The 22417-nt window shown below is 39.0% G+C and overlaps 1 protein-coding gene across 1 annotated transcript; it reads left to right on the top strand.

Annotated features, from left to right (window-relative positions):
- Positions 1-13915: 13915 nt before the first annotated feature.
- Positions 13916-21734, top strand: GJA3 (gap junction protein alpha 3). The gene is made up of 3 exons (XM_039534417.1): positions 13916-15397; positions 21280-21317; positions 21615-21734. The coding sequence occupies exons 1-3, from the start codon at positions 13924-13926 to the stop codon at positions 21732-21734; spliced, it is 1632 nt and encodes a 543-aa protein (XP_039390351.1). The 5' UTR covers positions 13916-13923.
- Positions 21735-22417: the final 683 nt, after the last annotated feature.

Genomic DNA, 22417 nt, shown 5'->3' with positions numbered 1-22417 from the left:
GTGTGCGCATGCGCGCGTGCGTATGTGCGTGCTCAAGATCCAATAAAAAAGTAGTTTTAGGTGAAAGCACTCTTGTTTGTATCAATCATTTATCAGATGGAGAAGCTATGCCCCATTGATTTATTCCTGACACTGCCTGGAGAGAAACAGTTAAGTTACCACTGCTTTGGGTTCTGAAAACCCTGGGTAACAGTGGGAGAGGGGCATTTAAGTAGATAGAGGATTTCATCACTTTAGCAGTTTCTGTTAGGTAGCTAACGCCTCAATACTGCAATTAATAACACTTGGGTGGACTCTGAACCAGCACAGAGATCCATTAAAATTGATCTGACTCTTTGCCAGTGCAGAAGCCTGCCTGCACATTGAAAATTATAATATCAGGGACTGAACTAGTCACCATTCGGTGTGAAACTGCTTGGTACCACTAAACTAGGTGACTGGGTAACAAAATAGCAGTTAAGTGCACAACAGACTGCAAAGAGTTAAAAAAGGATCTCACTAAACTGGGTGACGGGGCAACAAAATGGCAGATGAAATTTAATGTTGATAAATGCAAAGTAATGCACATTGGAAAACATAAACCCAACTATACTTACAAAATCATGGAATCTAAATTAGCTGTAAATTAGTAGTAACTCAAGAAAGAGATCTCAGGGTCATGGTGGATAGTTCTCTGAAAAAAATCCATTCAATGTACAGCAGCAGTCAAAAAAGCTAAGAGACTGTTAAGAACCATTAGGAAAGGGAAAGAAAATAAGACAGAACATATAATCCCACTATATAAATCCAGGGCACACCCATAGCTTAAGTTCTGTATGCAGTTCTGGTCACCCTATCTCAACAAAGATATATTAGAATTGGAAAAGGTTCGGAGAAGGGCAAGAAAAAATATTAATGGTATGGAACAGCTTCTGTATGAGAAGAGATTTAAAATGGTGATATTTTCAGCTTTGAAAAAAGACGACTAACAGGGGATATGACAGAGTTCAATAAAACCGTGAATTGTGTGGAGAAAGTGAATAAGGAAGTCTTATTTACTCCTTCACATAACATAAGAACCAGGGGTGACTCAATGAAATTGATAGGCATCATGTTTAAAACAAACAAAAAGAAGCACTTCTTTACACACTGCACAGTCAACCTGTGGAATTTGTTGTCAGGGGATGTTGGGAAGGCTGAAACTATAACAGGGTTAAAAAAAGAATTTGATAAGTTCATGGAGGATAGGTCCAGCAATGGCAATTAGACAAGATGGTCAGGGATGCGACCCCCATACTCTGGGTGTCCTAAGCATCCCACTGACAGAAGCTGGGAGTGGAAGACAGGGGATGGATCACTTGATGATTGCCTGTTCTGTTCATTCCCTCTGAATAAAGCACCTGCCATTGGCCACTGTTGAAAGACAGGATACTGGGCTAGATGGACCATTGGTCTGCTCCAGTATGTCTGTTATGTTCTAATGCCAATACTATGAACTATTTGAAAAGGGGCAACAGGCAGGTGTCCTGCTAAGAGAAGAAGATAACCTACCTCAGGAAACCAACAACGTCTTTGTATAAAAGAATTTGGGTTTTAGAATAAAATGCTTATCTCATGGAAGAGAATGAGATTCTCTTCATCAGGATTGATTCAGAAAATGGAAACAACACAAAAAAACAGAAAGTGCAAGTAATTTAATAGGAAACTGGGATTTCACATCACAAATGCAAATATTAGGAGAACAATTAAATATCATCCAGAGAAAAACAAAAGCAAAACAAATAACACAAATAAACAACAAAAACAAAAACTAGAGACAGGCAATTTTGTGAGAAAGAAATGGAATGACAACATGACTATGATGCTTATAAAAGAAGTACAGCCTTAAATCAAGCCAGACAACAGTTCTAAACTAACTAAATTAAGGACCAGGTCCAAAGCTCATTGACACAGAATCAGAGAAATGTAGGGCTGGAAGGGACCTTGAGAAGTCATCAAGTGCAGCCCCCTCAGCTGAGGTAAGACCAAGTAAACCTAAACTATCCCTCCCAGGTGTTTGTCCAACCTGTTCTTAAAAATCTCTAGTGATGGGGATTCCCCAGCCTCCATTAGTAGCCTATTCCAGAGCTTAACTACCCTTATAATTCGAAAGCATTTCCTAAACCTAAATCTAAATCTCATTTGCTGCAGATTAAGTTCACTACTTCCTGTCCAGCCTTCAGTGGACATGGAGAACAATTGATCACAGTCCTCTTTATAGCAACTCTTAACATATCTGAAGACTTATCAGGTCCCCATTCACTCTGCTTTTCTCAAGACTAAACATGCCCATTTTAAAAAATCTTTCCTCAAAGGTCAGGTTTTTGAAATCTTTTGTCATTTTTGTTATTCTCCTCTGGAATCTCTCCAATTTGTCCACATATTTCCTAAAGAGTGGCACCCAGAATTGGACACATTACTACAGCTGAGAACTCACCGGTGCCAAGTAGAGCGGGACAATTACCTCCTGTGTCTAACAGATGACACTCCTGTTAATAAACCCCAGAATGATATTAGCCTTTTTCACAACTGCTTCACATTGCTGACTCATATTCAATTTATAATCCACTATAACCCCCTGTTCAGCAGTACTACCAATTTAATTATTTCTCATTTTGTAGTTGTGCATTTGATTTTTCCTTCTTAAGTGTTGTACTTTGCATTTGCCTTTATTGAATTTCATCTTGTTGAATTCAGACCAATTTTCCAATTTGTCAAGGTTGTTTGCAATTCTGATCCTGTCCCTTGGGAATCCCTCGACTCCAGTGGATTTTAGCTTCGTCCCTAAAGAAGACTGGCAAGGCTTATGTATGTGGCTCTGATGTAAAGAATAGTTACATAAAGATAAAGGGGAAGATTTTCAAAGGCATATATGGGAGCTAGGCATCCATCTCCCAAGAGTGTCTTTGGAAAAATTTCCCCTGAATATTTTTCAGCAGACTTAGACTATGATGCTGCAAACTCATCGTTCTCTTCTTAGTTGTCTTTGATACAAAAGCAATTGCCTCAGGCTAAGGAAACAGAAAAGTCAAAGAGGCCAGAAACTCAAAGGTCTACTAAGACCTTGAGAAATAGGAACAGACAGAATAATTCCAATGTTTTTTCCTCCAAGGAATATGAGAGAAAACAATCGGTAAAATTCTGAAGTCCAGAGTTTACATTTCCATGGCTAAAAACCAAAAAGAACCTAGGAACACAAAACAGTGAAAACATCATCAGTGTTTCTGCCCAGCAAATAGAAAAAGAAATGTGTGCAAGAAAAGATCTCTACAGATGTGAAGTTAGTTCACTTTCCATGCCTATTGAGTCTTTGGCCCCTCAGTTAGCAATTCCTGGCAGTGCGTAGTTATTATAAAGATGTTTTCTGTTCTGTGAAGAAAGGTCTTCTAGGAACTGGACTGGATCCACCAATTCATTTCAGGTTGGCCACCAAACAGCCATTGATCAGGTGGTAGATATTTTGATTGTTGGTCAAATTGAAACCTGTGTTATACTGGTGAAAGACTCTGATGCAGCCACTAACTTATATATAGGTTATGAAAACATACAAATAACTATCCAGTTAAACTAAGCTTGCTCTGGTGTTATTGAGAGGGTTTTTTTAACTCTTTTAATACAAGACCTCGATCTGAGTACTGAAGACTGATCAGGTGTCCGCATATACTCTTGGAGGTCACTAGGTGGCGCTATTCCTTGCAAAGTATAAATTTTACTATTGGTTAGAGATGGTGGTGAGCGTGAATTTTTAAAAGCATGTTCCCCCCGAAATATTATGATTACTAAAGTACCTCCATATTCCCTCCAAGATGTGAAGATACCGAAATAACCATGTAGTTGTTTATTTGCAAGGGATCAGGGAGAGCAAATATAAGCACTCCATTGCATCAGTCCTTGGAAGGCCTGCTAAGGCAACTGGACAGTGATTGCATGCTACAAAGGAAAGCTAAGAAACAAAATGTGAGGCCCCCTGTAATTGCCACTAACTTGGAGATGAGGCGGCAGTGGCTATGGGAATGTGCAGACCTGGGCGTTAAACTCGCCTGACGGCCTCACTGGAACTGTACCTGAGGCAAAGGCGTGTCCCCAGAGCAGCTGTATGGGCTCTCCCGGCGGAGAAAGCCCGCGGGCTGGTTGTGCCGGGCAGGGTCCCGTTCGGAACGCCCTGGGCTTTGGAGGACGATCATTCCCCCTGCGTTATGGCCGCTGAACCAGCGCCAGACCGAGCAACTCGGGAGCCTTTCGCCCGCTTTTCGCAGCCCCGGGGCCGAGCTTTGGCGGGAGCAGGGGCGTGGCGCCTGCCCCGCCGGTTGCTCACTTGATGGGTTCAGCCACTCAGGGTCACACGACGTGACAGCGGAGATGGCTGAAGAGGAGACCCTGGATTCGGTGGGATTCAAACCTTAAATTTCATCAAACTTTCCCACGTCCCGCTGAGGTGGGGGTGGGGGGTTGGGTTCACCGCCTTTCTTCCTTGTATTGATTGCCCTGTGGAGAGTGGCCTGAACCTCCATGTGCCGGGAAGGCGCCTTGGGAGCGCCCGAGCTGGGCTGGCGGGGGCCAGAGCTGTCTGGTAAGCGGGCAAAGCCGCGGCAAGGGGCTCGGGGAAGAGGTGGAGGGCGGGACGGCTGCCCGCTCAGCCTATAGGCGAGTCTGTCTGAAATGCGGCTCGCCCGCACTGTGGCATGGGCAGTCGCGTATTGCACGCGGTAGTTAACTACTTGTGGCATCCGCTCAGGTATGAGTCGGTACGTGTGTGCCCACCCCTTGAGCAGCGTGGGGGCTGGCGGGACCGGGCCGGGCTGGGCGGTGCAGCATGATTGCGAGAACCATGTGTAGCATTTCCCTCAAGTCTAGAAGTGTTAGAAAGTAACGGTTCTGTGCGCGGGGCCTTGCAGCGGGCTAGGTAACTAACTTTCTAGAGCATTTTAGTACCCAGGAGAAACTCAATAGCACCCCCACACACACACACACACACCTTGATTTTATCCTCTTTTTTTTTAATAATCTGATTAAAGTTTTTCCTTTTGGGATTTTTTTTTAATGAGCCATGACTCAATGCTCTCTGGATCCTTCTGCACAGTTTAAGTTTTTACTACTTGACAGCAATGCTACTACCGCAAAGCGTAAGTAACACTGTCCTGCCTGTGTCTGAGTAGTAATAACAACATACTTACTAGGTTTATTCACGGTTTTTGTTTCTGCATATTCAGCCTACGGGGAAAAAAAAACACAAGACGATTTTCTTTGACCGTAATCACACGTTGATTTCTGGATTGTTACTATGTTGTTTGGTTTTGCTGGGCGTGATGTGTTTATTTAAAAGTGCTGATACAAATATGCTACCTGTTGATTATATTTTGTAACATTTCAGTGTCGGGTTATGTGTATGTGCTATAGTAGTAGAAGTACGTATTTACATTATAGATTGTATAAAATACACTACACGTGTGTGCATATGTATATAGCAACAGAGGTATAGCTCCATCCGTGTGATTGTTCCTCACTGAACATGTGATTAGGCCGAGATTTACTCTTGAATATAAACAAACTCTAAAAATGTGTCCATCCTATAGTCTCTGAATGCATGCAAAGGTCAATTCAGAGAGCGGGCACAGAGAGATGCCAGTGCAACTGTGCACCAGAATGGTGTTGCAATTGTCTTTATTGCCTTACAACACAGTGCCAGGCACGCGCTGCCAATCATATTTTGAAGTGGTGAGGACAAGTAAATATGAAAAGACGTAAAAAGAGAAAGGAAGGGAAACTACGTTGTTTTAAAAATGTCGCTCTGTTCAGAATAGGCATCAGTTGACCTGGCACTAATTTCCCTGGCTCAGCAGTTTGCTTCCTGCTGAGATAAGCACCTAACAAGGGTGGTACCCAGAGACCTATAATGCAAGGGGATTCATAAAAGCATGTGGATATAATGACATGGTAAATTAAGCATTCTTTGGACAACGTTAGAACAATGTTACATACATAATATACTAAGTCATGTTTAATTTTATGTAGTGGTACCACATCGTTGGTATTATCTCGGGAATGATATTATCTGTTTGTCTTTTATTCCCTCTCCCCTTCATTTTATTTACCAGAGCTATTGCCAAAGTTCAGGTAAAAGACTATATTTATTTTGTTAAATAAGTTTAGCACTAAGATACTGTTTAGTTCCTTTTTAATCTTGTAGTGGTGGAAAATTCTTCAGCCAACTGGGTATTTCTTTTAGCTTCTTAAAAGGCACAGCAATATGCGATAAAATGTATCTCAGCTGCCTTCGGCTTTTCTTCTTTCAGTTATATCGTAATATTACCTTGAAAGGCATAAATGTGTTGGGTTTGTTCCCTATGCTGAAATACATTTATTTGAAAAAAAAAAACCCTATAATGTGAGCATCCATAATAATAGCAAAAGATTGAAAGGTACTTTAATACATACCAACCACTTTGCTTACACTGACAACAATCTTTGGTCTAACTGTTATGAAAAAGCTGCAACTGATGAACATTCAATTGTTCAAAATCCCAAAATAAAATACTTGAATAATAATTTTAGTTGAATAAAATAATCTTTCGAATCCCCAGAAAGATTAGGGGTTCAATTAGGCAATGCTTGCTAATGCAAGACTTAAATAGTAGGAATTTTTCTTTAGGCAGAACCCTTACTCCCTGAAGAACAAGATTGAAATGTTACCTGAAATCTTGACAGCATGTACAGCTTAGAATAAAATGTAATTGAGAGGAGCAAGTATTGAACTGGATGTTCAGAAAAGGTAAAATAGCATGCAGTATAGAATAATAGGCACATGCACTAGGCACATGCAAATATTTTCTTCTGGTGAAAATACGTCTGGAAGGGTTTAGAACATGGTCACTCAAAAAAATTCTCTCTAACTTCTCTCCAAAATTGTATCAATCACAGTCACTGTTAACGTCTTTGAAATCCCCCTCCCACAAACCTTTCACATTCTTCCCAGGGTCTCTGCAAGCCATTAATGAGAAGGGGGGGTATGCTTTTAACTCAGAACTCGAATGGGGCTGTACATCCGTCGTAACTTCCTGGATTATGCAGTTTTCAGATCTAGGAGACTGGTACTATATGGGCATCTCACAGATGCGTCTCATTCATGCTTCAGCCATTCTAAAAGTAGATTTAGTTTAATTTAAACTCCAAAGTGTTTCTGCAGTGGCCTGCTCACTGCCCATTGTTCTACATCTTTAAAATATAATAATTTGCCAGTAAAACGCTCTGCATTTACAAATAGCAATCCAAAATGTCAATAAAACATTTTCTGGGTTTTTCCACTGAGAGTGGTGAACAGCACAGATTTGTTTTGTGATTAAACAGAAGGGTGTAGCAGATGCGGATTAATGGGCTCCCTTCCTGAGGTCCTTCTGCCTTTCTTTTACTCAGGGAAAACTCTCACTGCAGTTAGTGGGAGTTTTGCCTAAGTAAGGACGTCAGGAGTAGGCTCAGAACTAGTAAAACATCTAAGGTAATAAATAGTAATGGCTGATGAGTGATTTGTTGCCACACTTAGATTTTTTTTACAAACCTTTACAAATATAATAGATCCAAATGTTGTAGTATTCCTTCTGTATGCAACTGATGTACTGTTCTCATAAAGGATTTAATATTAAAACCTTAACATTTTCAATGAGTTTGCAAGGTAAATTTAAAGGAAATATTGTGTTTACAACCCCTCCCCAAGAAAGGAAGAAAGTTTGGTTCAAAAACATTTGCTCTTTGTGTACAATTTATAGCCATTTCTTTCCAGCTAAACTGAAAAGTGTATTGACTCTCTCTTTTTCAGTTTAATTTGAAGACATCTGATCATAAATATAATAAAGATGACAGGAAAAATTCTTAATATTGTGACACACTTGAAACCTTGTGTAATTTCATATCTGTGAACCACTTATACTAAATTAAAAATGCTGTATTCAACCAATGGTTAAAACTACAATGGATAGTGACTGAAGTGTCTGGTAATTTAACTAAAAATGGGATGTTAATTTCATTTTTCAAAGTTCTTTCCTCATTTACATGCCATTTTCTCTCAAACACGTGTATAGAGAGATCAATGTAACAATCTAAAACAAATAGGAGATAAAGATAACAAAAAAGATATAACTAGGAATAATAGAATGAAAGGAAATTTAGATTTTATTTCAGGAAAATTCCTGTCTGTGACATCTATTAGGTTTCAAAGTAATCTTCAACAGGATGTTGTAGAAGCCTCATCTTTTGATATATTTAAAATGTGATTTGACAAAGTATTACATATACACACATTCTCTCTTTTTGGGGACAATCCTGCACTGTCAGTGAATAATGGCCTTATAGTTGTTTAATGTTTCTAATTTTGAAGACCCGTATCAATTTTAAAGATGTTTCCATTGAAAGTGATGAGGAATTTTGCTCAATTATGGATGTAGCAATATAACCCTCGACTAATATATTTAATTAACTAAATGGTTCTGGTGATACAACATGGGGATAAAATTTTGAGATTCTACAATTTATATATACACACAATTATACATAAAATCATTAGTCATGCTCCTTCATGCACAATTTATGTGATGTGCTGTCATGACATCTTCAAAAAGTATGGCTAGAAGTGATAACTGTCAATGAGTTATCTTTTCTCTCCTAAATAATAAACGCGATAAGAGATCAGTCATAATTATAAGGCCCTACTTGAATCACAGGATGATCTTCAAATAATTGCAGCTGAGTTGCACACAAGACATGGAAAAATTTCAGAAAAATAATAATGGACCTTTATTAATAGCAGTAATTTGGAAAAGCCAGAGAATACCAATTGTTTAAGAAAATTTTGCTGGAACAATATAAGCACTCAAGTATTATGTTATGCCTGCTAATTTTACTGAGAACCAGATCTATTGCTGCAACTATATTACATTCATTAAAAAAAAAAGTGACTGGTACAATATAAAATTCAGAAGACTAAAGGTCTTAAAACAACTGCTTTAGAAATCGAGTTCAGTAACTTTAGCCTTTTACATTTTACATGCACTGAATGTTAGTGCAGTACTAATTGCATACTCTAAATGTACACAAAATCATGGACTGTGCAAAATAAGCTAATTAAAATCAAAATTGCCGTGGAAGCCTAACATTGCAGGATCTGCAATCTCACAAATGAAGTAGGGCCTCCTATATATATGAAAAAATTTCTCTTTCTCTCTCATTTTACATACATGCACCCACCCACCCAGCTACCCACACACACATACACTTGATCTCATACCATTTTGTAGTACCAAAACTTGTTTCTCAGACAGCCATGATGTTTGGACAGTGTAAGGATGGAATTTTATGAATATTTTTAAACTGTTATGGCCAAGTCCTTCTCTCTTTATTCATGCAATTGCTTCCATTAGACTAAATATATATTACCATCCCACTGATTTTTAAATCAAATTCCTCATTGATTTTTAAGCAGAACTCCATATTTTTCAATGGCATGATATGGCCCAAAGGAATTACTGTTGAGACCTTTGCAGTTATTGTTTCACCAGTATTTTACGAGCATGTTATCTTACTCTGCTCAGAGCAGGTCGAGATAACCAATAGCAAAGATGAGTGTCTCCACCACCATTGCTATCGCTGACAAAGCTACACAGACAAAGCTAGGACACTGATGGGAGATTTAGGGTCTGATTTGCAGGGGTGATGAGTGACCCCAAGTCAACTGGAGATGCCAGTGTGTCAGGCTTCTAACAAACACATTTTTATTTCTGTAATATATACATTATGGAGGCACAGATTACAGCTGCATAGTTAAGACTGAATTGAGTTTTATACTTAAAGCAGGTATTCAACTGCTTTGTTATGTTTAAAGATTATTCTGTATCCTCCCCACACTTACAGCGCTTTTTCTTTAAGTACTGAATACATTTTCTGATAACATACATGGAAATCCATTAATTAGTTTATGAGTTAGAATTAATTTTTAAAGGTGTCCTTTAAGAAATTTAGCATTCTGTCAGACCATTTTTTGTCCCCAATAATCTCAGTCCAGCCATTGTCTATCTTAAAACAAATGTTTAATAACACTGATACAATAGGAAAGTATAGAAAATAAATTGTTTAGGATTACTGGTAATTTCCCCCTGTACTCTGTGTAGATGAAAGTTTCTTTTTCACCAGAGACTGAATAATATAATTCTCCTTCAGAGAAACTCACTAAAAAAAGCCTATTTTCAAAATGGCCACCATCTCCTATTGTTCTGGACAGGATTGAGACCACGGGTGGCCCTTAGCAAAGATGATCAATCACTCTCATTCACCAGGTCCTCACAGTTCTCGTTTCTGCTTCCTGACAGCATAGGGGCCATCAACTTTCATTAGGATAGCTTGGTGTCACTTTTACTGGGATCAATGGGAGGCAGTGGCCATCTTTACTAAAGATGGCCTGTAGACTCAGACTCATTGAGAACACTGGGTGATGGAAACCATTTTGAACCAGGGTAATTCTGAGTGAGTTTCTGTAAAGGAGAAGATTTAATGAGACAGCCTCTGCTGATGGAGAAACATAGGGATAAAATGACCCATCATCCTAAATACTAATCTTCCAAAACTACCTATTTCACTAGGTTTACTCAACAGAGAGAGCAGGGAAGGGAAATTTTGTGTGCGCGCGCAAAGGAATGTGAAATACAGGAAGAAGGAGGTAACCTGATTTAAGGTTAATAGTACATATTTTCAAATCATTTGAAATAGCAAACTAATTTTACTGTTCATGTATAACCATTTTAATAATTAAAAAACCTCAGACAAAACATATGAAAATGGAGCTATTATTGAGAGTACATTAATTTAGCACAAAAATTTACAAGGTTAATTATCTTCCCAAAAATTAACACTCCCCTTAATTAAAAATATCCTCAAAACAAGTATTATAAACCCAGGAAATTCAAAGCTAAGATTAAATTTAGAAGAAATGTAAACATGTTAAAGTACAGAAATGTACAGTTAAGATACTCAAATACCCTTAGTTCTGCCTTGAAAGAAAATATTTTTTTAAAAAATCTGTATCTTTAAAAAAGTCAGTTTAGTTTAATCACATAGTGCATAGTGTCACTATTACTAATAATGCTGCATTAGAAAAGGAACTTGATAAGCTAAAAGGGTTAGTGAAAAACTTGTTAGCACTCTAAGGTTTTCTTAAACTATAAAATAATAACTGCACATTGTTACTAATGTGTATGAAAAAATAATATCCTGAAAAACCAAGCACTTAATTATTTGTATTAAAATAGATAGCATCGTAATTGGAATTGCATAGCTAAAATTGAATATACTGTATTTTAACTCAATATCTGAAAGACATAGTAGAATATATAATATAGTACTATTCATAAACCTGGTTTTTGAGGGGAGGAAAGGGGAATGAGATATTTTCATTTCTGAAAAAAACAATGGTCTGAATAGAATCAGAAATAGAATGTAATTTAACTAACAAGTATTCACGTGCACTACTGCATTCCTTACAGAAAATCAAGTGGTGCATTTTACATATGGTTACAATGCATTCAAGAAAATCAGTTCCTGCAATGAAGCAAGATGTTAATGTCTAGATAATTGTGTACAGAAGCTGTTAGACATGTTACAGTTTGTCATGAAGACTGTTACACATATTTTGAAAAAACAGGGCTTTGCAAAATATTGGACAATACAGCTACAAATCCCTGTAAACTAAATACAGGCAGTCCTCGGATTTACAACACAACTGGTTTCTTACAATTGCATCAGAAGTCGGAACGTCGTAACTTGGAACTGCAATCTACTCTATTGCAGGACCGAGCATTGTAAACTTGAAACCTATAGTCGCAAGTTGACTCAGGATGTCAGTGTAGAGGCATCATAAGTGCCATTCGTCGTAACCTGAACGTTGTAAAGTCAGTAAATAGAATAGCATTTGACTGTGGTAACCACTTTGCTAATTGAGAAGTGACCAGCGCACACATATAGTATGTATGTAGTTTCTTCTTTGTGCTAAGGAGTGAAGATTTAAGAGTATTTTCTTTGTAGATGATCTGATTCCATCACACTAAAACTTTAATTTAGCCATTTTAATATCAGCATCTTGAGAATTTAAAAACCAAACCAAGGGCTAGATACCCAAGCTAATCTGATAATATGCTGAGGGTCTTATATGTACAAATTACTTTACTGGGATCCCAGCTGGTGAGTAGGGGGAAGAGAGAAGCAATATGACACAGGTGTTTCTGAAGTTAGCCTTATTGACTGCCCTTTAAACTTTTTCAAAGGGGTGTTGACACGTAAAACACAAAACATGGCCTGAAATATCAGAGTTTACTAGGCTAGTGAGCTTCACTACCTTCATGCAGAAGCAAAACAAAAATAATGGCTTCTATTTTCAAAAGTGAGTAATGATTTTGGGTGCTTCCTTTTTTGGTGCCCAACTTGAGACAAGGGGTCTGATTTTGAGAAAGTGTTCAGTACCTGCCCTCTGAAAATCAGTCCCTTTAAAGTGTCTAAAGTGGGCACCCAAAAACAGAGACTCTCAAAATCACTAGACACTTTTGAAAGATTAAACTAACAGTTTTTCTCACTAAGAATAAGGCCATGAGAAATTTCTCTGCTAAATGATAACTTTATATAGCAAAAGCCTGGGTTCCAACATGATGTTTGGCAAAATAACCGTATTGAAGCACCAATTCCCAATGGGAACCAACTGACAGGATACTGGGGAAAGTATCATTCATTTATACTATTCATCTCATGGTTTCTAATATTGCATTCCACATATTTGAAGTTTCTTTTATCCAGTGTTCCTTTCTGATCAAAAATAAACTGAACTATTACTTGATTTTCAAGAGAACATGCTTATTTTCAATGTAAACATGCACATTCATAATTACAGAATTAGGCTGTAAGCTCTTCGGGGCAGGGACAATTTTTTTGTTCAGTGTTTATATAGCACCTAACACAATGAAATTCTGGACCATGACCAGGACTATATTAATTATTATTATTATTATTATTATTAATCTAATAATGTCAGCCAAACTTTGTGTAACTTGGCAGTTTCATCTCACTAACAACAATATTAATATTCAGTTAAGATTTTCTAAAAATAGGCAAGAATAATTAGATGCCTGATCAGCATATCTGAGATGGGGGAAGTAACAAAAAATAAGCAGGCTAGTACTTCGATATTTAAATCCTTCTATTAGAGATTACAGGTCTGAGTCTGCCCCCTACCACCCTGCGGTTGACACACAGTACAAATTAGGTGTAAGACACTAGCAAATCAGAATTCTCTATTCACTGCACAGGGACCAGCTTCCTCCAGGCCCTGGGGGTACTCACCCCCAGCCCTGCCCTACATCTTCCTGCCCCACCTCTTTCCACCCAGTTCCTCCCCCAAGTGCATCCCCCTGCTCCTCTGCCTCCCTCCCCCACCAGCGCTTCCTGCATGCCACGGAACAGCTGATCTGCAGCAGGCAGGAGGTGCTGGGAGAGGTGGAGAGAGTTGATCAGCAGGGCTGCTGGTGGACAGGAGGCTCTGGGGCAGGGAGCTGGCTGCCGGTGGGTGCTAAGCACCCACTAATTTTTTTCCATGGGGGCTCAAGCCCTGGAGCACCCACAGAGTCGGTGCCTATGTTTCACTGACACTGATGGTCACATTTTACACAGGTCTATGCAATTCTAAACACACACACATATACATGCAATATTCTGTAATAGAAAATATACACCCCAATACATATAGATATTTTAATACATGTCATATGACATACAACATAATAGTCAAGTATTTATTTGGGGCTTTATATAATTATCTACTTCTCTATTTTCTTTTAATAACACTGCTATAATGTTCTTATTGTAGGTTAGAGATCTGAAACAATGGGTGACTGGAGCTTTCTGGGGAGACTATTAGAGAATGCACAAGAGCACTCCACGGTTATTGGCAAAGTTTGGCTGACGGTACTGTTTATCTTCAGGATCCTGGTGCTGGGGGCTGCTGCTGAGGAAGTCTGGGGAGATGAACAATCGGACTTTACATGCAACACACAGCAACCTGGTTGCGAAAATGTCTGCTATGACAAAGCCTTCCCCATTTCCCACATCCGCTTCTGGGTGCTGCAGATCATCTTTGTCTCTACGCCAACCCTCATCTACCTGGGCCATGTGCTGCACATTGTGCGCATGGAGGAGAAGAAGAAAGAGGAAGAGCTAAAGAAGAAGGGAAGCAGCAGGGACAGCAACCACCAGGGGGGAGCAGCAGCAGCAGGTGGCCGAGGGGGTAGCAACAGCAGCAGCACCAATAAGGAGCCACCCCCAAAGAAGGAGAAGCCACCAATCCGTGATGAGTGGGGTAAAATACGCATCAGTGGTGCCTTGCTCCGCACCTATGTCTTCAATATCATTTTCAAAACTCTGTTTGAGATAGGCTTCATTGTGGGCCAGTATTTCCTGTATGGCTTTGAGCTGAAGCCACTCTACCGTTGCAGCCGCTGGCCTTGCCCGAACATTGTGGACTGCTTCATTTCACGGCCCACTGAGAAGACCATTTTCATCATCTTCATGCTGGTGGTGGCATGTGTCTCACTGCTGCTCAACATGCTTGAGATGTACCACCTTGGATGGAAGAAGCTCAAGCAAGGCGTGACCAACCAATACCACTCTGATCCAATCCCCATTGAACCAGCTACCATTGCAAGGGACTCCAAACCTGTTACTCTGCCTCTGCCATCTCCGGCAGTGTTCCCTACTGTCCCGCCTGCTCTGCCGGATTCCCGTGCCATCACTCCACTGCTCTCTTCATGGACTGTGCCGCCTTACTATGCTGAAGCCACTGCTAGGGCACAACCAGCCACCACAACTTCCCTGGCTGGCTACCCCAGGGCTCCTTCATTCTCTGAGGAGCGACACAATACTGCCACTCCCATTCCAACCTCCACCCCAATCTCAACTCTATCCCCCATCCCAACACCTATGCAAGCCATCACTCCCTACTTCAATGGCAGCAGCCAGGCCTTAGCTGCCGAGCAGAACTGGACCAATCTGGCAGTCGAGCAGCAGAGGAAGCCACCAGCCTCCAGCTCAGCTGCCTCCTCTCCCCCCAGCAGCATCAGACAACAATCTCCAAAGCAAGAGTTGGCCAATGAGCAACCACTGCCATCACCACCTCTTTTGCCACCTGTAGCAGCAATCAATAGCAGCAGCAGCACCAGCCTGAGCAGAGGAAGCAGCAGCAAGTGGGATGTAGAAGGTGAAGAGGAGGCCACAAAGGAGTGGCCAGTGTCAGCTGCCTGCACTACAGTAGAAATGCATGAGCCGCCTCTGCTCATAGACACACGGCGCTTAAGCAGGGCTAGTAAGTCAAGCAGCAGTAGAGCCAGGTCAGATGACTTAGCTGTGTAGCATGGTCCCTAGCACTGGGAGAAGCAAATAATGAAAGCAAAGTGTGATGGGGAGCTGCATGGGGATGAGGCCATGCCCCAGCTCAGGGGGTGAGGGAGGCCGGGGTTCCAAACTTTGAAGCTTGCTGTTCTTGCACTCTGTGAGTTGTAGTGGGGATAAATATCTACATTTTCTAGTAGGTCAGGGGTGGCCAAAGTGCAGCCTGTGGACCAAGGGACCAATCCCCCTGTCATTGACATCAATGACAGACATCCCAATGGCAGCCATATGGAGGGCTTGCACAGATGACAGGTGGTGGCACTGGCAGTGGTGGCAGCTATCCATGTGCCTTCATATGGAAGCTCTTCCAAGAACAATGTTAATACTCTTAGCCCTCACCTTCACTCTCACTCATCTTATAAGCACTTCATGAGCAGAGGCCTTAACTTCTTTCCTTCCTCTGAAACCCCATGCAGACCTGTTTAACCATCTCCTTGAAAATGAGGATGGCATATTGCCTGCTGGCACCTAACATCTCTGTGGACCAACCTGCCATATTAAACATCACGGTGATTTAATGCAAAGTAGGGCAGCCTTTGCACTCATGGCAAATTGCCAGTGCGACCCTGTTGGCTGGGCAAAGTTTGGATAGCCCCTGTAGTAGCTTTTATCATTCTGAGCTTCATCTTTGTATTATTATAATAATTTTTTTACTCTTGACCCATAAGGAAATGTCCAGTTTGACATTCTGTCCGGTGTTTGCCAACTGCGACCACACAATGTTTTTAAACCCATGTATTCCTTTGAATATGTTTGGTTATATTTTGAGATGACTTCTGAAATTGCTTAGAGGAGGACAGGAAACTAAACCACACACCTCATAAAATATTACACAGAATAATTGTAATCCAGAAAGAAAAGAGTATGGTTTCAGTACACTGTGACCCCTTATGTTGCTCATAAACAAAACAATAGGTTAAAGTAGGGTACTGCATTTTAGACTATTAGATACATGCTTTTATCAGCTTAAGGTAGTTGGAAAAATGCTTAATAGAAGTAAAACTTGAGTGCATATCTTTAAAGTATTTGAGCAGTTTTAGAATAAATTTTAATCTGTAGTTTTAAATTACTTGACAGTGTACTTATACATTTTAGTTTGATCTTTGATCTCACAGGAAAAATTAAGGGGAAGCCAAAGTAAAGTCCAAAGCAATATTGTTTCCTGCTGTGTTCTGTAAGTGATTAGCCCTGTCCTACAACAATCTGTAATGTCTTACAAACCAATAAACAGCAGACATAGAATATACTGTACTGCAAAAAAGGGTGACTAAAATATCATGGCAACATTTTAGGGGCCTCGGGGCCTATTCTGATTCCACAGAAGTCAATGGCAGAATTCCTATTGACTTCCACAGGAGCAGGATTGGGCCCTCTCATCTTGAAGTCGTTATTCAATCAAAACTCCATTGGAAGTCAAATGAAGTTTTGGGTGCAACAAGGAATGTAGGATTGGGCCCGTTTCCCTTAAAACAGTGAAGAAAAGTGATGGGTATTTTTCTAAGGAGTCAGCTTTCCTTAAAAGAGACTCAATCTTTCATCCCCATTGTAACAAATACTCTCACATAAGTCAGCCAGAAGTTTGAACCCCTGATAAAGTTGGAGAGAGATTTGGGTGTACAAAATGCAGAATCAGACCCAACCTTTGTTCAAGTGGTTGAAAAGGTCATTTCAGTTAGTTGAAGTCCAGCCCTATTCCTCTGGCTGCCATAAAACTGAACTTGTATTTAGCTGTGACATTCTGAGTACCTGTCCCAGACCTGAAGAAGAGCTCTGTGTAAGCTCTTTTTCACCAACCTTGGTTGGTCCAATAAAAGATATTACCTCACCCCTCTTGTCTCTCTAATATTCTGGGACCAACATGCTACAACACTACTGAAAACGTAAAGCTGAACTGCCATAGTTAAAATAGTGTAGCTAAGTTCACTTAAATAACCTTTACATGTTCAAAGTGTGTTGGCCTGGTCATGTAGTGCTTACTTAGGGAACTGGTCTCAACTTTGCCTATGTAGCTAAAGGCTACAAGTGCAACTGATAATATATGTTTTCCTAAATGTGTTGATTTTATTAAACAATTAACAATATTTCCCATCAATACAGACTAAAATGTTATACTTTTAATATTTCCTAAACAGACTCAAAATTATTTCTGAATAACCATGGAGCAGGGTTTGGGTTCTGTCTTGAGACCCTTATACAAGTTGTCTCATTGACTTCAGTTGACCTACCTGTGTGAGAAAGGGTTGTGGGATGCAGCTCTGGTCTGCTAATAGTCTTGGGGCGGACACTGCATATATAATAAAGTCAATATGCATTTGTTAATATGCTGATTAAAAAGTAAAACCAGATAGCAACTATTTAGTAGTCGAGTTTAAGACATCCTCTCATGAGCTGTTTTAAGACATTAAAAACAGACAAACATACAAGCTAAAAGAATTGTGCTCTCAGCTACACCCATGCAACACCACTGAAACTAGCACAAAGTTACTAGGGTTATATTAAATGTACATAAGGATAGAATTTAGCCCTCAAAATTTTTAGATCTATTAACATAGCAGTTTCTGAATGTCAGGTCATTATATTGCTGAAGTAACAATGCGCATCTCTATATTTTAATAACTCATTAGAGAACTGCATCAAAATTCATAGGACCGAATGCTGCTCTCATTTACACTAATGTAAAGAGTAAGTATCTCCAGCTGTATATTGATATAACTAAGGCTTTGGGTCAAAAAAGCATTTTGAGTACATGCTTTGCTGGAGCAGGGCCATAGAGCAAAATATGACCCCCTGATACATATTGTCACTACTCCTGCAATCCTTACTCAGGCAAAAACCCCATGGAGTGAGCCCATACTATATATAAAAATCTAAGAGGAGAGATTGTTATAACTTGCTTAAAATCAACTGATATTTAATCTACCATTTTCAGATTAACATGTGTGCCCAGAGTTCAAAGAGTTTTGTGGTATGTGGCATTTTCAGGTATAGTAAAGACTGGACAGCTGTCCTTTCACAAGACCCATTTATTTCAGTTATACGGGGTAGGCGTGGGGAAGGAGAATTGCAACTCTAACTGTGCTCCCTGGGAGAAACCTGATCTAATAGTCTCCAGATCAACAATAATTTGAAAAAAATAGATAAAACAAAGCAAAGCTACAACTCACAGGTTGTGTTTTTAACACTGGCTTCTTTAAGTTCTACCAAAACAACTGTAAAAGCTCAAGCTTCTTGGTTAACCACACTTTAATTTAAAGTGTTATAAACTGTTTCTTAATTTCAGTCATGATAACTGATCTCGCAGAAACAAAACTTCAATTGATTTCAGTGGACATTTTGTCTCTTTGAAGGCTGCAGGATCAGAAGGGGGAAACAAATTTCTTTGAAAATATTGGTGAGGCAAATACTGAGAGCTTTACTCAGTCTTCACTCATGAAAATTGCCATTTAAATCAATGGGAGTCTACTAAGTAAAGAATAAAATAAACTCAAGATTTGGTCTGGTATGCATAATATTTTAATATGCTTCTTGGGCCTGATCCAAAGCCCACTGAAGTCAATTGAAAGATTTTCATTAAGTTCAGGGAGCTTTGGATAACACCCCATAAGGCTATTGGATCTGATTCCTGCGCTTCTTACTTAGGCAAATCTCCTGTTGAAGTTATAGAGTTTTCCTTAAGTAAGGAGCACTGATATAAGCTAGAGGGGATAGGATAGTTAAGGGTTTTTTCAGTACGTGGAAAGTGATTAGTTTATGCCAAAAGGTATACATTTAAATCTTGAAAAGCTTATTTGTCTGAAGAATATGTTTTTGAATAAAAAGTAAAATCAGATTCAATTTATACCTTAAATTAATTGTTCTCTAAAATTGTTGTAAACACCAAGAAGTAACAAATGTTGTGAAATGGAACTGCATCTGTGGATGGAAATATTTGTAAGGTTTCCAGATAATTTTGTCTGCCGTACTTTGTTTCATTTGTCTCAAAAGTGAAAATGGTAGCAGATGTTACTGTAGATGGACCTGATCCTGCAGCCCTTACTCAAGCCTCAATCCTGGAAATCTTACGCATCTATTTAACTTTAAGTAGGTGTATAGATCATTGTAGGATGGGAACACGAATAAGGGCTACAGAATTGCGACTGATGTCGTTTTAAAGTTGAAGGAAGTACTCATCTTCACTGTGTGGATAGATGAGTGGTGGGAAGGATTATTACATGTGATATTTAAAGTTTAAAAGATAAAAGGAAATGCTAAAATATGCAAAAGATAAAAACAGAAAATGTCACGCTTTGAACAAGTTACCAGGTATATAATGTTCTATTTTCTGCAGTAATTCAAGGAATTTGACATTTATTTCCCCTCCCCCAAAAAACACCTCTAGATTTCATTAGTATATTTTTCACAATATTTTCACAACTGCATGTGTAGCAAAAATACAGACATTTTATAAAATTTATTAGCACATAAATACATTGTTTTTTGACCATCAGAATATTTATATTGTTTTCTGTAGCTGGGCCTGCACAGTTAGTGCAGCTATCTGTTAATACCAAAGAAATGAAGCATAGATGATTTATAAACTACACAGTTCTTTTCTTTACATTTTGATTCAGTGAAAACAGTCTGATAGAACTTCCTGGTAACTCACCCTTAATTAAAATTTGAATATTCTTGGTATGAAAATCTAACTCATGATTTTTCATAAAGAAAAAGCAAAAAGTGATCTTTAAAATACTGAGCTTTCCCAGCATTGGTCTATAGCTTCTTGCAAACATGTTACAGGCACTGAAAAGACAAAATGGCCCAAACCCACCTCTGGTGTTACAGTAGAAGTCAACTGGTATGCAAAGATTAAGTTAATGGCCCTACCCCAGGGATTAATTTGGCCCAATATGTTTGCCATCCAGTAAAGGCACTCATCACTAATTAAGTGCACTGATATACTGTAATGCTTCATATTATTTTCTTGTCTGAATACCTAATAAGATCAGTAAAATATTAAAACAATCCTTTAAAAATAATATTTCAGTCTTTTTTCCAGTTAGGTCTGGGGTGAGTTGCTCAGCTGGTATAAATTGTCATAGTTCTATTGACCTTAATTGAGCTATGGCAGTTTACACAAGTCGAGTATCTAGACCCTTGTTTTTATTAAATTCCTTAGTAGAGCTGAATTAAACAGGCTGTTCTTTCCCCAAACTAAATGCATTTGTTTTATTTTACTCTGATTTTCCTTGTGAAATGTGTGCTCTGTTTGTAAATTTGGTTTCCTGAAGTTTACATTAAATTTTTGATTTCAGAATTGTACATTTGGACTGAATACACTGTTTTGGAAGTTTACATTGGTATAATACAAATTAAAGCAATGACCCTGCCAATGTGTTAATCCTAAAATGAAATGTCTTAATATAAACATAGAACTCTTCAGATGTAAGGCAATACCGTTAAAAATAATTCATTTCATATTGGGAATTCTTACCGGTAATCTACACTATCAGTTTCCTACATAGGTTTAAAGTACAGGGGCTTGCTATATGGTATACAGGGAAACACACTATTATGGGAAAAAAATAAACTTTTCATCATGAACTGAATTATCACAGAATGAAATGTAGGTTTTACTATTATCTATTTACTTTGTGTATGTGTTTAGGATGTTTAATGGCAAAAATTAGCAGTGACATCAGTTCTCTGTGTCAGAAATTGACAGTATGGCTTGAAGTCCCACACAAAACAATACTTGTGGCAAAACACTGTTACATTGTGGAGGATGTTGTAAAAGGTAAATGTTTTGTTTTCCAGATAAAAACAAGGGTATGGTCCCGCAAAAACCCTCTCATGTGAGCGATCTTTATTCACGCAAGTAATACTGTAGAAGACAATGAGATTATTTGCTTAAGTAAAAAAATACTCGTGAAAAGTAACTTGCAGGCTTGGGCCCTACATCTGTTTTAATATGCTAAGCTAATTTCTGAGGTTTCAGCCCTTAAAAAGATATGGAACAAATGTGGACATATTTTAAGATGGGGAATATATTCCTATTTCTAGTTTTCTCACACTTAAAAGATTGTGTTGCATAAGAAAGCTTACTCAGAGGTTTCTTGTTGCTGAAAGGCTATCTGTCTTTTACATTACAGAACCTCACAACAAAAGAAGAACATTTTCTGGATAGTCAGGGACTTTTAATAACATTAAAAAGCAGCAAACTGTTTCAAGTGGTGTCTTTGAAGAAGTGCCTTATGTACTCAATTCTGTAAGAATAACTTAATGTAAATGTCAATTTACCTCAGATGTTTACAAAACTGTTACTAAATAAACTTTTTGTACCATAAAAGCGTCTCTTTTAGATTAAATTTACAGTGATGTGTAGATCACTAAAAATATTAAAATGCAAGGGGACCAATCTAAATTAGATAACTTCCATTGTTCAGTTAATCCACTTTCTTTTAACATTCAGTCTTATTCAGCTGACTGAATAAGATCTGTCTGAAAATTGAAGGCCTAATCCTGCAAACTATCCACATGCAGATCTCCCACTGACTTCAATGGAAGTTCTCATTGCAGAGGGGAAGCTAGGGATTCAATCCTGATCTTACTGCAGTCTAGGGTGACCAGATAGCAAATGTGAAAAATCAGGACGGGGGTGAGGGGTAATTGGAGCCCATATTTTAAAAAAGCCCAAATATCGGGACTGTCCCTATAAAATCAGGATATCTGGTCACCCTACTGCAGTCAAAGGCAGTTTTCCCATTGACTTAAGTGGGTTCAGGATTTCACCCTAGATTTTGACTGTGACACATGAGTCACAATTCCTCCCATACTTTATCTTTGCTCCTGGGAGTAGTAAGCTATGGGTGGCCATCCTCATCCTTCGCAGCTACTTTAAATGGGGAGTGTAGCCAAGTCTCTGCCCATTTCCTGCTCATTCCCATCCCCTCTG

Source organism: Mauremys reevesii, linkage group 1 (assembly GCF_016161935.1).
Source record: "Mauremys reevesii isolate NIE-2019 linkage group 1, ASM1616193v1, whole genome shotgun sequence".
NCBI lineage: Eukaryota > Metazoa > Chordata > Testudines > Geoemydidae > Mauremys > Mauremys reevesii.
Note: the sequence above shows the minus strand (reverse complement) of the source record. Positions and strands in the feature narration are given on the sequence as shown.